This window comes from Labrus mixtus, chromosome 12 (assembly GCF_963584025.1).
Source record: "Labrus mixtus chromosome 12, fLabMix1.1, whole genome shotgun sequence".
NCBI classification, from domain to species: domain Eukaryota; kingdom Metazoa; phylum Chordata; class Actinopteri; order Labriformes; family Labridae; genus Labrus; species Labrus mixtus.
In genome coordinates, this window is record NC_083623.1 from 2,054,804 (window position 1) to 2,069,803 (window position 15,000).

A 15,000-nucleotide genomic window follows, 5' to 3' on the forward strand; every position below is an offset into this window, starting at 1 on the left:
ACTGTTTGAAAAGGTGGAGGAGGGGACTGTTTGAAAAGGTGGAGGAGAGGGACTGTTTGAAAAGGTGGAGGAGGGGACTGTTTGAAAAGGTGGAGGAGGGGACTGTTTGAAAAGGTGGAGGAGGGGACTGTTTGAAAAGGTGGAGGAGGGGGACTGTTTGAAAAGGTGGAGGAGGGGACTGTTTGAAAAGGTGGAGGAGGGGACTGTTTGAAAAGGTGGAGGAGGGGACTGTTTGAAAAGGTGGAGGAGGGGACTGTTTGAAAAGGTGGAGGAGGGGACTGTTTGAAAAGGTGGAGGAGGGGGACTGTTTGAAAAGGTGGAGGAGGGGACTGTTTGAAAAGGTGGAGGAGGGGACTGTTTGAAAAGGTGGAGGAGGAGACTGTTTGAAAAGGTGGAGGAGGGGACTGTTTGAAAAGGTGGAGGAGGGGGGTAATATGTCCCCTTTAACGGTAATATGATCGTTCCTGTGAAATGAATCTGAAGAAGGACACTCACCAAAGCCAGCGATGTCCAGGACGCCGATGAAGTTAGCGGAGGAGTCGAAGGGGAAGCACTGGTTGACCCGGGTCACCACGTGGTCGAACAGGCGGCTGTAGACGGCCTTAGCCAGGGCGTCCCGAGCGTTGTTGGCCTGCTCCACTTTGAGCGGCACTCTGAAGAAGAAACACGAAGGGAAGGAAAAGTGTTAATACTTTTAACCTGTCAGGGAGGAAACATGTTGTTTTTATTTTTCATCCCAGAAATGGGTTAAAAAAACATATTAACCCCTCAGAATAATCGTTTTTACCTCCTATCTGATCATTAAGGAAACATGTTGAAGTGCTGGCTTCTCTGACAACAATGCAGCAGCCAGTATGTCCTCCTTCTAACTTTAGATTCTGGTCCTGAATGCTCTGGATTTGTTTGATGTTTTGGGATTCATTTCTCTTAATTCTGCAGTCCAACCCGTCAAGGTCGCTGAAATAATAAATGTAACCATGAGTCTGTGTGAGGGGATAAAGTGAGTCCACTTGTTCAGGTTTTATAGAAGAGGACTGTCTGACTTTCCGAGCACATAACCGAGTTATTGACTGAAACAGAGTGAGATTGTCTGTGAGCTGTCTTTATGGACGCCGTGCAGACACCATGACCAGCAGCCGCTCTGTGGAGGTATTGTAATTGCCTCCAGACTGCGTGTGAGTGTTCGGTTCAATAGAAGCAGACAAAAGGAGTGACCCCCATCGCAAGAGGTGAGATAAAAAAAACGACTCTGCAGCGAGGTGGAAGTTTGTGTTCTCTGGACTTTTTACCTGCAGTGAACTCAAGGACACGTCGGGAAATAACTCCACACGAGTGTCTCTCCTAAGGCCCCCCCCAAATAACCACTTCCACAATCCTCCCTCCCTCTCTCCGGTCCACAAATTATCTCCCGTTCACATCCCCTTTTTAAGCCGCATGCAGCTTCACGGGGGACGCCTGATCCCTGCAGGTGCCTCGCTGGTATTTTACAAACACATTAAGCTGTGGGAGGACGACGTACTCAGGAAGGACGGACACCCTCCCCTCCCCTCCCCCCACAAGCTGCAATCTGTTATTTACCGTCACATCTGCAACCTGTGTGTGCTCTCCCATCAGAACACTCTCTCTCTCTATATGTTCCTATATTCACATATTTCTCAGGAATATACGAGTGGATGTTAACAAGGCTCTGACAGCTGTGATTACCTGCAATGTGCTTTCAGGCAGGGGAATCTTAACATCAACATCTGACTGAAAAAACTCAACCTATTTATTATTTATTATCTGCTTGTTCATGATTAGTCGACAAACAAAAAGAAACAGAAATTAACAAACGTTTGTTAGTTTGGCTGGAAAGATGTCTTACATGATAAATGATTTGAAACATGGTTGAAAAACATCTTTCTTGGGATGATCTCATCAGGACCAACTCTTTTACATTTTACAATCTTAAAAACCTTCTGTGTCCTGTGCAGTAGAAACTTAAAACTGTAAAACTCATATTCAAAATATGTGCAGATGTATACATGGAAGTTATTTCTCTGGCTGCTGTAACTGACATTATTCAGCAGTCAGACAAAAGTTACACCCACACAGCGGGTGACTTGACAACCCTCCTACAGCTCTTCACCTTCACCCTCGCCCTCTCTCTGCACCACCTGCCATGTTTAATTCATACCGCCGCCGCCGCCGCCTCCGAGACGAACACACAGCCGCCAGAGGTTTTCACACTGCGGTGAGGCCCTCTCATTTAAAAAACCAAGAGGTCTAAATGCCAGGGCAGCATAATGTCAGAACACTAATCGTACAAGTAGCCTAATATGTATTCCCCGTGAGCCTCTGCAGCGGGAGTGTTTTTCTCCTCTCTCTCTCTCTCTCCGTCTCTCTCGCTCGCTCCCTCTCTCTCTCTCATTACTGATGTCGCTTTGTGGAGAAGTCGTGCTCTCTGAAGACGCCTGCTGGTCTGCAGCTGCTCCCCAAAATACACCAAACAGTGAAAAAGGTTGATTTTATTTAAATGCACGTTTGCAAAATCACCTGAAATATGAAGACACACAGAAGTTTGGTGCACAAATATCCTGAATCTGTCCTGTTCTACATCGTTACAAAGCACCTGTAGTAGAGGAAATACTCAGATTTCTAACAGCTGCAGAACTACAGTTACACACTACGACTTTTAGAGAAGTATCAAAAGTAAAGACCATACTTGTTTTGCATGAAGACCCAATTCAGAATCATTTTATTAGAATGCATTCATGTGCATTCCTGAAATGTCTGAACAAAGAACAAAGATGCTGTGAGCGATTAATCGACTTAACAACCGAAGTCGTCACCCTCACTAGTCTGCAGCAGAGTAACATCTTGGTTAAACTTTAAAGTCTTTAAATGTGATTTTTCACACTTAAATGTATAAATCAAGTATCTCCTCTGAAAATAACTCTGTGAGTCATGACTGTCTACAATGGGTGTAACACCCGAGTCCCACTGTCTGTGATGTTTTCAGAGTTTTCAGAATCCTATCTTCACTTTGTTTACATCGCCAGGACGGCCGGCTGACTCCTCCCCTCGTGTATAAAAGTTGTTTAATTGAGGGACTAGAGAAAAGAAGAATAACATACTGTACTCACTGCTTAACTGTGTTTCTAGATCACGCTCATTTCAGGTAAATTTACATGCAGTGTGAAGATACGAGCATAATAAAGATCGCTAGCATTAGCATGCTAACACAACAATGCAGCGCCAGTTGTTTTGGTTTCATGCTGGTGCTCAAGGGCGACATCTGCTGGATCAAAAAAATCTGATCAAAATCTGATCAATTCAGGGCCTCCATGCTGGTTGAATGTTGTGTCTAAGCTGTAATGCTGCCGCCTGCCACTAGATGGGGCTGTAGGTCCGGTTAACAGGCCTGTTCTCTCTGCTCTACAACCCAGATGTAAACCAGCACGGTGGACGGGCGGCGTCTCGTAGTGTTTGGCAGTTGTAAGCAGGCTGTGTCGGGTTAAACTGGCACATCGACCAGAGAAACGCGTATCCACCTTCAGCACAGACATGTTGACGTTACCCTGAGAGGAGGACTGAAGGCAGGCAGTGCTAGCAATGCTAACGTTAGCCACACTCGGCAAACCGATTCAACATTGTTTATCTACAGATGCTTTGATCCTGTGATCAATTTTACAGTTCTCTAAATGTTTTCTAAACGTTAGACTAGTCGACTAGTCTGAATTAAAATTTGAGTGTAAAAGACGAGGACATGAGTCGGTATGTGCTATGCTAGTTTGAGCAGATAAAAAGTTAGCCTTGTCCAATCCTCTTCCTACAGGAGACTCGTTCATCCAAACAGACAGATTTTCCATGTGATGTTTTTGACTTCTGGAAGTCTGAGGAGGTAAATGAACATGATATTGTTGAAAATGTTTTTTTCTTCATGACTACACCCCTAAGTTACTTTACAATCCCTCAGATTTACCTTTCACCCTCTCTGAGGTGTGTAGGTTTCAGGTTTGGAGAACATTTGCTTGGACTGTGATGGATTGACATTTAAAGGAAATGTAGAAAAACGACCCGAAACCTTTGAATGAAATGAAGTGGGAGAAGTGTTGGGTGAAATTTAAACAGTTTGTGGTGAGGCAGCAGAAGTTTCTGCAGGTTTGTTTAATGGCACGTCTGGCCGCCGGGTTGACGGACTAATCCCCCCCTCGACTCTCACAAGCTGCTAACTGCTGACCTCACCAGACGGGGTCGCCCGTGATTGGCATCTCCCATTTGTCTGTTTTGCCCTCCCCACTCGTTCTCTCCATCCGTCCCCTCGTCCTGTTGGAATTAAACTCCCGTTAGACGAGTCCTGAGTTTTAAGCACCGTATAACCCTGACAGTCAGGATCTCTCTCCCATCACTCAAAGCTCATTCTTCACTTCATCTGATTCTCCGTCTCTTTCACTCCTTTCCCGTTTACTGACTGAACATAATTCACTTCCAGTCGTCTGGCTTCTGTCCTCGATTCTTTCCTGCCTTCAGAATTTCAGACACTTTCTCCCCTTTTCGTTTTCAAAGAACTTGTTTATTTAACCATCATTTCAGCCCTGAAAAGTTCTGCAAGTGAATCCTATTGTTACAAACTTGCACCGGGTACACAGAAGCTAGCCCTGAACTGATTTGATGGACATTGAAAGAAAGGACTGGTTCTCATGACGGGGGAAACGCAAGGCTGGGTCAGCTCATATACTGGTGTCTTTCATGTGTTATGGGTCAGCTATCGAATCCAGCAGCTTCTCAATTCAGCGTCCATGCGGGTCCTCTCTAAGCCGCTGGCTTCACCTGAGTCTTGTTACGTCATGTGCGAACCACAGGAATGGTGCGTTTAAAGGCTTTATATGTGATTTTTTGATCCAGCAGATGTCGCCCTTGAGCACCAGCATGAAACCAAAACAACTTGCGCTTGTGTTAGCATGCTAATGCTAGCGATCTTTATTCTGCTCGTATCTTCACACTGCATGTAAATTTACCTGAAATGAGCGTGATCTAGAAACACAGTTAAGCAGTGAGTACAGTATGTTATTCTTCTTTTCTCTAGTCCCTCAATTAAACAACTTTTATACACGAGGGGAGGAGTCAGCCGGCCGTCCTGGCGATGTAAACAAAGTGAAGATAGGATTCTGAAAACTCTGAAAACATCACAGACAGTGGGACTCGGGTGTTACACCCATTGTAGACAGTCATGACTCACAGAGTTATTTTCAGAGGAGATACTTGATTTATACATTTAAGTGTGAAAAATCACACAGAAAGACTTTAAGACCATTGGACAACCCAGTTAACCACAGCTTCAACTCACTCACCAATCAACACCTAAAAGCCCCGTAGGTCACATACACACCAATTCAAAAAGAAAAAAAGCCATCGTGAAAAAGCGTAGCTGACATGGCTAATGTGATAGATACTTGACTGAAAGTTAGACTGAGACAGCATTTCCAGCATGGAGACCGCCATCGATGGGACTCCAGCGCCCCCTGCAGGAACAGACGAGGGACGTCACTCAGGCTTCAAACATTAATATGCACAGTCTATGATTCTCCATAAGTATTAGCCGTTAGCTGTCATCACACCTGCTTTGAGGATTGTGATATTTATCCATTAGTAAATTGATGTGTCTGGCTGCAAACAGAGAGATCTAACTTGTTAAGTAGAGTACACCGTCTTCTTCTTCTTCTTCTTCTTCTTCTTCTTTGGTGTCTTTCATCCTAAAGAGCATCAAAGTTTCTGACAGCACAGGTGGCAAGGTAAGCTGACTCGTAATTAAGTGACTCAGGTTTGAGTGCTGCTAAAAACACGTTTAGTTTGATATTTGCATGAATTATTCAGAGCCACAGTTTAATTCTTTTAGCTCTAGTCACGATGAACCTGATGCGACAGCGTGACTGAGGAATGAGGCACTTTTTACATATTCAAAAAGCTGAAAAATTGACCTTTTTTAAGATCAGCGGGAGGTGAGAGTGGTTTGATTTTCAGACTTTCATTTAAATTTATAACCACCGAGAAAGAACCCAAATACTACTCATCCCTAAACAGCTCTATGAGACTTTAACTTTCTCTACAACACGGTTTGACTACGGAAACACAGACTGTAAATATTACTGGACGAAGCCTGAGTGACGTCCCCGGCTGTCCCTGCAGGGGGCGCTGGAGTCCCATCGATGGCGGTCTCCATGCTGGAAATGCTGTCTCAGTCTAACTTTCAGTCAACCTAACGACAGGCTGAGAGCTGGAGCTGAGGCGGGTTTTAAACCTCCTGACAAACCGTTACACCGCGCCCACCTGTCAATCAGGTCAGCTACACGCCTTATTGTGAATAACTCTTATCCTTCATCAAATCAAAACTGATGAGTCATCAAAACATTCACCCCCCGTACAGTGTGTGTCCATCGAGACATGAGCTAATCACACCTATTTGGTTTTTTGAACCAGGCTGTAAACATGTTAATCTCTGCTGTAAAAACAGGCTTTTTAGAATGGGTGTGTATGTGACTTCCTGTGCTTCTGCAGCCAGCCTCTAGTGGACACTCCAGGAACTGCAGGAGTTTTCAATTTCCGCACTGGCTTCATTTTTTAACACCGGAAGTTGTCACTCATACAGACTCCCTAAGCCGACACACACATCCCGATTATTTGTTAGACATCTCGTTATCTCGACGTCCTAACCAGCTAAGATGTCGAGAAACCGACCTGAAATAGATATCTTTATCTATCTTTAGGTCCTTTATAGCTTCCATCTCTAAGTCCAGTCTATTCTTCATTTTGAAACGACATCAATCATCGTGTTTGCTGCTTGTTTGTGTACGCTGGCGTAAGACACTGCGGGGAAGGTGGAACAGCTGGAGGTAAAGGTGTGAGAGTGTAGAGGGAACAGTACGTCGTCCAGCTTGTTAAAGGGACTGATGCCTACGCTGGTAAAAATATCAAGTTTGGTTTGCACCTCATACAACATACAGTATATTATTCTTCTTTTCTCTAGTCCCTCAATTAAACAACTTTTATACACGAGGGGAGGAGTCAGCCGGCCGTCCGGGCGATGTAAACAAAGTGAAGATAGGACTCTGAAAACTCTGAAAACATCACAGACAGTGGGACTCGGGTGTTACACCCATTGTAGACAGTCATGACTCACAGAGTTATTTTCAGAGGATAAACTTGATTTATATTATATTTAAGTGTGAAACATCACATATAAAGACTTTTAAAAAATCACACAACACACTTTTTTCCGTGCTTGTCAAGTTTCAATCTGTCTTTGCACAATTCAATCTCTGTGACTGAAAGCACACTGAGCAGAAAAAAAACCCACAAGGAAACAGAAATATCTTCTGTCTTTGACTTTGCCGTCCTGTCTGCCTCACACACCACAGCCGTCTGCTCTCCTGCTCACATAACACCGACAAATAAATAACCAGCCTGGGAGTGACGCAGACAGATGGAAGGACTCCAGCTCTCTCTTTAAACTCACCTCACTGGTCTCATTTCATCGGCTTTCACAGGGTGTGAAATCAGAGCGATAATCTGTGAAATTTTCACATAAATAAGAAAGTGTAAGGACGGGGCCGTGTCACCACACGCTCAGTGCTAGAACGCAACACTGACTCAAGCGCTTCAGCCGTGCTTTAACAACACTTGTTGTCTGGTGGCTTTTTTTACGTGGGAGTAATTCCCTCTGGAAATAATGTGTTTATATTTTTAGGGATAAAAAAACATTATGAAAGGCATCATGGAGGAGGCGGCGATGCTAAGACAAGAGAGCCGCCTTCAGAAACTACAACGACAAAGACGCCGCAGTGATCCAGAGTGACAGCTGATTATGTAATGAGTACAACAAATAACTAAACGAGAGTGTTCTCCAGATGTCACTTGAGTCAGCATTGTTTGAACACAATGTGAACTAAAGAGAGGAGAAGAACATCCTGGAGAACAGGAAACATGCAGCAGCAGGTTGATTAGAGCACGGAGATGGTAGAGGTGGCGTGCAGACAGTCTATGGTCGATCACAGGTGAATAAAGGTCACCACCCCCTCCCACTGGCCCCTCCCACTGGCTCCAGGTGAATTCTCCTGATTATATCCTGCTGTGTTCTCACATCAGCTCACTCTGACTTTCTGCAGAATAAATACGAGGAGGTTGGAGGAGAAACTCCGGGTGAAGTCCCAAAGAAAAAATATGTTTTTCAGGAGTTTTCTGCGAGTGTGAAAGCCCCTAATAAATTGTAAAAAAAACAAAAAAACAACATGGATGTAGTCTCCATTGATTTTTGAAGAGGATCGTCTGATCCAACCTTCACAACAGGGTCCTAAGTCTCTGACTAGACTCTTCTCCTCTGTCGCCCCCCGGTGGTGGAATGAACTTCCAAACTCCATGTGATCTGCAGAGTCCCTCTGCACCTTTAAGAAAAAGCTAAAGACCCAGCTCTTTCATGAATACCTACTAACTTAATGATGATGGTCTCCATATTATTGATGATGATGATGGTAATGACGATGGTTTTTGTTTGATAACGACGACTTATAAGATGGTTTCTATACTGATTAGAGCTCTCAAGAACTGCCCTCAATGTTGTGCTTTGCCTCTGGTCACTTCCTGTCAGCACCTGTGTGTCCAATCAGACTCAAAGCTGATCGTTTGCTCTTACTGACATTGTTCCCTTTTTCCTAGATCCTTGCTTGTGTTGTTCTTACTCTCTGATGTACGTCGCTTTGGAGAAAAGAGTCTGATAAGTGAACTGTAGGATTGTAGAAGAGGCGTTGAGAAGCCCAATGATTGTCTGTCATGAGGTAAAGCCTACTACTTGATGCGATCGGCTGCTTTGGACTAAAGTGAAATAGACGAGCGCTGCGACCTCCACGTCTGGAGCTGAAGAGTTGAACATTGTTTTACTTTCATTCGCACCCAAAGACCGCTACAAAAAACGCGTCCCACAGCAGCAGAAAAAGACCGGCCAGCAAGCGGTTGCAAAAACAACCGTTTTGCTGACGACGCTTTTCTAGCGACGCATTTCTCTGTGTGATCGGACCTTTAGTCACATCAAGTACTACGTCTGATGTCAAGTCTGAAAATCAGGACTTCATTTCCCATGAGCCCTCACATATTTATTGTTTAGTTTCCTGTCAGGCCTCCTCTCTCTTTTCCCCCAAAGAAGATTTTTTATTTACTTTCCATCCCTCCAACCATCTGCCGTCTCCACAAAGTCTGCAGCCTCTTTTGTGCAGAGAGGATCCTTTTGCTGCCTCAGTCTAGAGGGTTTTTCTTTGGGGCTTTAAACGGAGAGAATAAACATGTTGGAAGTGATCAGCTTTTCATTCCTCCCACCATCTGGCGCCAGCAATAACCGCGAGACAGCTTTGGCCCACGTTTTGCTCTGGAAGAACAGCGCCCTCTTTGGGTGAAACTTTGTATATAAAAGGAGACTCCGGGGAGCTCTTTCCAACATGTTTGTTCTTTTTTTTTGGTGCTGTCACTTACAGTACCACTCACTTGGTCACAGTCACTTCCAGTCACTTTGATTTATGGTGGGGACAGCGCTACAGGTTTTTATTTTTTATTTATTCTTAAACTTTTAAGAAGGAAGGCACTACAGGTTGGCAGTCCTCCAAATGGTGGTTTTTATTTCATTTGCTGCATTTACACCCGATTATTTAATGTCCGGCTTTAATCTGGGAGGAAGTGAAAATGAACGAGTGCAGTCGGCAGACGGGGACAAAGCGTTATCGGGAATGTGTCTGACATATGTGCGTTTACAGAGACACTAACTGACAGGCCGCGAGGAGACGAGTGACACTCAGACGAGGAGAGAAGGAAGCAGCCTTTAATTCTCTGTTCTCCACGGATGAAAGAGGAGAAATAAAAGGCATTAGCGTGGGAGGTTTGAAATTGAGGCGAGCGGCTTGGCATTCAGACGGCGTGCAGGGGCCGAGCTGCCAGCCAAACAATCACAGGCTTTAGAGCGGCGGCGGCGGCGGGGTTCAGGCTGACTGCAGGCTGAGACTTCGGCTTGAGGGGGCTGAACTGTCTGCCTCTTGAAAACAGAATTTTGTTGAACATACTGTATGTTTAGACATTCGAACAAGGAACTAAAGCCGTGCAATAAATCACAATTTCATGGTTATTGCAACATTCACAAAAAACAAAACTCACAAGCAATGCTGTCTTTAGGGGAGGGGGGGCGGCTTTTTATGTCTTTATTTAGAGATAGGACAGTGGAGAGAGAGAGGGAGAGAGACAGAGACAGAGAGAGAGAGAGGGGGGGTGCACACTAACCATCAGGCTACCAGCCCCCCACCATGTGCACATCCTACCTACACTGAAACAGACTACAACACTAATTCCATTCATACACATTCACACACTGCTGAAAAAGCAGAGGGAGCAAACTGGGGTTAAGTGTCTTACCCAAGGACATATCAGACATGTGGCTGCAGGAGCTGGGGATCGAACCCCCAACTTTCCGGTTGAGAGACGGCGTATATTTACGTCTATATGCACGACCTCTGATGACACTAAATATCTTTTAAATTGACCTTGGTGTGATTCCCTATGTGTTGTCTGTAACTCTTGTATCTCTGCAGCTCCTCCCCCTTCCTGACTCGTCCTCACCCGACCCGACCCCCCCCCCCCCCCCCGTGTGTCAGACTAACTCAGTTAACGGCCTCCTGGGTGGTCCGTGTTATTTCTCATCACTGCCTGCTGGTGTGGGGTGGTGGTGTCTCTGCCCTCTGGTCTCTTCTTCTTCTTCACTCTCAGGATTAAGTTATTAACTGAACTGAACTCTGTCTGACGGAGCAGCGGGGGGTGGGGGGTGGGGGGCTGAGGGGAGGGGGGTGGGGGTTTGTTTTGGTATTTGTTCACTCCTGCAGCTCTGACTCAGGAGTACCCTTTAATACCTGGAGCTCTCCCTGGTGCTGATCACTGAGCCGTATAAATGGTAGAACACTCAGCCCTCTCTCTCTCTGTAACGCTCCACAAGTTCACTTTTATTTGATTAAAGCTGCGGCTGATTGGAGGAGCTGTGAACGGATCGGGCTGCAGGTCTGCTTACAGAAACTTTCGTCGTTGTTCATTAGTCCAATCTCATCAGCCACAAAGTCTGGCCCTCAAGGATTTTGCTTTTTCCTGCAAATTATTGCAGCCTTAAAATAAATAAATAGAAAAAAAGATGGGGATAATGACGTCAGCACTTTCTTGGAGCGCAACAGACGAAGTGGCTGGCGGTGTTTCCTGGCAGCATTAACGTTCTAGCCTCGAGGCTAACTTTAGACATTATGCTAATGTGGACAAAATATTAAAACGGACAAAATCTCACTTTTGAGTTCTCACCATGAAGAACGAGCGTCGATATTCTTCCGTCTCACAGAATGTTTTCTCACCTACATTCATTCATGCAGCGTTTCACCACATCGTGTTGTGGCAGTTTTTGAATGTGGTTGAAAAATATCAGTCCCGAGCCCTGACTGTGTGGATGTGTCAGTCTGGGTTTAAAGCTCCGGTGAGGAACTTTCATGTCGTGCTGATTTGAGCAACATCTGTGGACAGAGCATCATGTTCAGGTTCCTCTATCTGTACGCATGGTTGCTTGATAAAGCACAGAAACTGTATAGAGTGTAAATGCACAGTACATAGGGAAAAGTGCATAGGGCATAAAGAGCACAGATTTTAACCTTGATTTCCATAAACTAGATGATCTGTAACGGTGACAGTCTCCACCCCCTCCCCCTCCACTCTAGAGTCGAAGCTTCAGTGTTTAGCCAGTTCTGCAACTCCTTCTGTGAACTCCTATTACACCCAAATTCATGGAAAATGTTTTTGAATGACTATTATCGTCTCCCTTAAGTCTGACTGCTCATTGAAAATGAGGCGTTGCCAAAGTGAATCTTTGTGAAAGTTTCCTCCAGGACTTCATGCTAAAGTGTTGATATCTGTTCTGATTGGACACTTTTTGAAAGTGGTGCAAAACGCCTCCAGTTATACAGAAGAAGGAGACGAGAGCAGTCGAACAAATGGTGATAAGATTCTCTGCAGGGAGACATTCACAGGGATATAAGGGGATGTTCACACAGGAAGTTCAACCTGTGCATACTTTCATATACCGCCCAAACGCCAAGAAGAAAGATGTTGGGATTTTGTACAGGAGAGTCATAAAACTACCAGAAAAATATTCTGACGTAAGGAAACTGTCCAATGAGCACATGGATGCTTTTACTGTCCAAGCCCCTACATGCCACACATCGGCCATTCCATTTGCCATTATCTACACTGCTTTTCCTGTTCGGGGCCGCAGGGGCCAATCCCAGGTATCTTTGGGGAGAGGCGGTCAGCACTGACATATAGAGACAGACAACCAGCCATACTCACATTCACACCTACAGGCATTTTAGAGTCAGCAGTTAACCTAAGGAGCATGTGTTTGGACTGTGGGAGGAGGCTGGAGAGAACCCACACATGAACGAGGAGAACATGCAGACTCCACACCTGTCCAACGGGGGTTCAAACCACTGCACCACCTTGCCGCAGCTACAGCATGAATATGTAACTTCTAAAGACTGCGAACTCGAATCTGTCAATCAAATCCTCGTGAAATAAAAAGGTCAATGTAATTACCCACTTGAACTTATTTCCAAGAGCTTGTTGGCTTTTAAATTAACAAACATGACATGTTGTGAAGAGAAGGACATCGAGTGCGTTGCTGAAAATAAATCAGACCCTGGAGCTTGAAATCCACAGCCGTGAACTTCAGAGTGTGTGTCGAGTGTTTTCCTGCAGCGGGAGGCAGAGCGCCATACGTGCTCCCACATGCTAATGGTCACATTTAATTAAAACACGGGGAATGTAAATCAGCTCTCTCACAGTTTAGTGAGCGCTGTGAGCAGTCAGTGGATGTAATGTATGCACACACATGCTGCGCGGCCTTTCAAACAGATGCGAGTTTCATTTTAACATACGTATATGATTTATGCTTTATGTTTACAAGTTGCTCTCACCGCGCTAAATGATGCTTTCACTCACCTCCTCTTTCCAACCAGGGACCAGTGATTAAACTAAAGGAGGCAGAAATAATGTAAAGGTCACCTTCAGTAACAGAGCATGTAAACAAGGAGTGTCTCTCTTTCAGAGGCGCTGAGGAGGATACGATAAACAATGTGACACAACATATTTGGTCATTTGGACTATTTAGGACCCGAGCGACGACCTCAGAGCGTTCATTTTATTTTATTTTATTTTCTATATAGCACCAGATCAAAACAGTCATTAAAGGATACCAGTAAAGTTGATCCTTGAGGAGGTGGCCAGCAATATTCCACATTGTGTGAATGGTAACATGTCTAAAGAAGAATTAGGCTTGCATCTTTCCAGATCTTCCAGAGAATCTGAAGACCTCGCAGTTGAGATTGTGGAAATGGTAAATAATGAAGTTGAGCAGGACCTGGATGTTACACCTGATGGGGAGATCAAATCAGAGATGGAGTCACCCAAAACTCCAATAAGGAAGAGGCTGGCAAACAAAATGAAGGCTCTCTTTGTCCGTACACACGCTCGGGAAGCAATCCTGAACATGAGGGCGACTTTAAAGAGCAAACTTAAAATCTGCCAACGAAATACAGACAGAGCTTCAACGCAGCTGCTCATTGGAAGCGTGGATCTCCTGGTGGAAGAGATGATCTCTGAGGCTGAAGATGTAGACAGAAACTCGGGTACAGATGAGGTATGCCTGTACGAGAGGATTGCCAGAGACATTTCCAGCGGCCAACACGACACCATCGCTGAGGATCCGAGTGATGTTTTGTGCGAGCACCTGAAGAAGTCTTTGAAGGCACAGACGAGGAAATGAAGGCAGAGATTCGGCCTGAGGTGGACTCTTTCATGAAGAGGATGTGGACCTGGCTGAAACAGCAGGCACAACAGCACCTGAGAAGGCAGGATAATGTAAGCCACGCTTTGAGGGAGATCGAGAAAGTTGTGGACTCCCTGCCAGAGGATACAGATCATCTGGAATCAGAAATGAAGAGTTTCACACCAGAATTTGAAGCAGAGGAAGCTGTGTGTGAAGATGAAGCCATCACATTTGAAACTTTGACATCAGAGTTTAAGGCAGCACCAGCTTCTGATGAGTCGGCTGTCATTACGATCTTATCAGAGACAGATGATGAAGACGAAGCCGAGTATGAAGAAGAAGAAGTCCCCACACTCCGGGAGTGGGATGAAGTAGCCTGTGACATCCTGGTGTCAGAGCTGGTACAAACGGTAATGAAAAAAGTACTCATTAGTACGTCCCATGAAGCCTACAAAGCCATTATCGAAACTTTGAAAAACATGCTCTTGGTAGAGGTAACAGCCTCTGGAAGTGAAACTGATTTACAACAGAAGATCAGGATGTGAGAAGGTGCACAAAGACCTGTGTGAGACGTTTGGTGAAGGGTGGCTTTGGAGGAACCTGCTGTCACAGACTCCCTCAGTCATCGAGTTTGTGATTGAGACTCTGAAAAGGCGCCTTTTACCCAAAGAGAGGAGGGGCATCAAAGGATTCTTCACTAGCCTCTTTTAAGTGACTAAAGATGAGTCACCATCGCTGGTCCTCAGGTGGGTGGGTGGGTGGGTTAATCCTTCCTCCAGGACTTCGTTTTGCATTGCTCCTGCTATGACAGCTGTGAGACAGGTCTCCTGGGGCCTGACGTCAGACCTCATGTTCAGGTTATTCTCTGTGTTATCAGCCTCTCATTGGCTCCTAGCTCAGAGGGTCTAACCTGGACATGAGGAAGGACTTCAGGTCCCACCAGGGCCACACAGGACGACATGTGAGCCCGCATGGAGTCCTGGGTGGTGTGGGTTTACTCCGAGCCCTTCGGTTTCCTCCCACATTTACAAATTTGGAAATGAAATTTGAAAAACAATTGAAATAAAAATTACAATCAATTTGAAAAAAGAATCATCTCCGTTTTATTAAGTACATTTTTATGTCTCACATTTTATTTC

At 45.1% G+C, this 15,000-nt stretch overlaps 1 protein-coding gene across 1 annotated transcript in view; it reads right to left on the reverse strand.

The window, feature by feature from the left end:
• Positions 1-15,000, reverse strand: part of LOC132985490 (unconventional myosin-VI-like) — a 137,121-nt gene that overhangs the window by 65,544 nt on the left and 56,577 nt on the right. The window contains exon 15 of the mRNA XM_061052897.1: positions 496-653. Coding sequence (XP_060908880.1) covers positions 496-653 — 158 coding nt within the window. The remainder of the gene's footprint in view (positions 1-495; positions 654-15,000) is intronic.